The sequence below is a fragment of the Penaeus monodon genome, chromosome 25, assembly GCF_015228065.2.
Source record: "Penaeus monodon isolate SGIC_2016 chromosome 25, NSTDA_Pmon_1, whole genome shotgun sequence".
Lineage (NCBI taxonomy): Eukaryota > Metazoa > Arthropoda > Malacostraca > Decapoda > Penaeidae > Penaeus > Penaeus monodon.
The window spans coordinates 36,067,188-36,068,923 of NC_051410.1; the positions used below are offsets into that span (position 1 = coordinate 36,067,188).

A 1,736-nucleotide genomic window follows, 5' to 3' on the forward strand; every position below is an offset into this window, starting at 1 on the left:
CGTGCGAATGTAAATGTGAGTGTGAGTGCATGTATACATATATATATCCACAATTATTTGCATGTGTGCCTATTCTCAACCTCTTACTAACAATCCCCACCACCCTCACGCCAGGAAACCAACGTCGCGACGCACTTGGCACCCAGCAACAAAATGGCCATGAGGTATGTGACAGGTGCCGGGAACCAGACAGGCACCGGATGGGAGATTTCGATTCAAGGAGCCGAACCACACGAGACCACAGGTGAGTCGTGCGTTGTTGATTCGTTTCACTTGCTTCATTTCAGTGTCCTGGGTTGTGGCAGTGCTCGATTTGAAGACAATAACAAAGGTAGCAGTCAGTGCAGTCTGTGAAACAATGCTTCTGTAACGTAATGTGTTATTTTGCAGTCTTTGATGACGACGAGGAAGAAGAACCTGTGACGGTGAGTTCGTGAATCCAGGATATGATTTCAGATGCATAGAAAACGTCCCTTGCTTTCTTAGGATACAGGACATAGAAAACGGATTTTGCTCCACGAGGATACACTTCATTGACTTCAGACGTAAAGAAAACGTACCTTCACGAAAATACAAGACTTCACTGACTTCAGATTTATAGAAAACGTGCCCTGCCTTCAAGAGGATACAAGACTTCAGTGACTACAGTTACAAAGAAAACGTACCTTGCTCTATGAGGATACAAGACATCAATACTTCAGATGCAAAGAAAACTTACCCAGCTCCTACAAGAACATAAATTTTCAGTGATTTGATTTATGAAGAGAACACTTCATCGTGACGCAAATCATTTACTAAGTAATTCCAGCTCATAGCAGCTTAAACTTTTCGGTATATGCTTTCCTCACGTTGCCGATGTGATTTTTCTTGAATTGTATGTAACAGGAAATAATAAAATTACCATATGAATACCCGGTCTTTTATTCATTTGGCGAAATCAGAACCTTTCGTAAGCTAGTTTTAAAAAAATCAAATGAAGTATTTGGAATATGAAATGCAATGTAAATACAAACGTAAACCAGAATTGAGTTAACTGTAGGTCACAGTGTTACAGTCGGGTCATTTTGTGTCAAATAAAATATAAACATGTAAATGAAAAAGATAAAATTGGAGGTCGATATCAAACTTATGAAGAAATGATAATCTACAACCAACGGATATGAGGCTGAGGTTATTAAATAGAAATCTCAGCCTTGTATAAGTACAGTAGATGGGGATATACTTCCGACTTGGAAGATGTCAATAATTCTGAACCGGAAATCTACTGTTAATCCCCAAGACTGATGTTCTCGATGGCGAAGTTAAAGACCTATGCGAAGTCTAATAAACAAGGGGAATCTAGCAACTCACCCTGATTTGGGGCATTCCGATTTGCCAGGTTTGTTTTGATAAGAGTAATAATAATGCTGATCGAGTGGTCTTGGAGGCAGGAAATGTCAATAATAATAATTCAAAAATATAAGACTTATGTAAAGATAAGGTATTAAGTATCAACTGATTGTATATAAGAAAAATCGATGAATCGGAGTAAACTTCACACCCTTTCACATTTTGAATTAACTTGATCTAATTTTTTTTCTTCTGATATTGGTGTGCATTGGCTTAGTCAATTAGTCTCCCATTATTAAGGGGGAAACTCACTCTAATGAATGATACGAGGTATCCGTAATATCATATATGCTCTGTATAAGTTTAGACATCCTCGATCCTAAGTGCTTTATACAGAGCATTGAGTG

At 38.2% G+C, this 1,736-nt stretch overlaps 1 protein-coding gene across 1 annotated transcript in view; it reads left to right on the forward strand.

Annotated features, from left to right (window-relative positions):
- LOC119589380 (cubilin-like) overlaps positions 1–911 on the forward strand; it is a 70,980-nt gene extending 70,069 nt beyond the window's left edge. Inside the window, exons 68-69 of the mRNA XM_037937998.1 lie at positions 115–244; positions 391–911. Coding sequence (XP_037793926.1) covers positions 115–244; positions 391–437 — 177 coding nt within the window. The 3' untranslated portion in view covers positions 438–911. The remainder of the gene's footprint in view (positions 1–114; positions 245–390) is intronic.
- Positions 912–1,736: the final 825 nt, after the last annotated feature.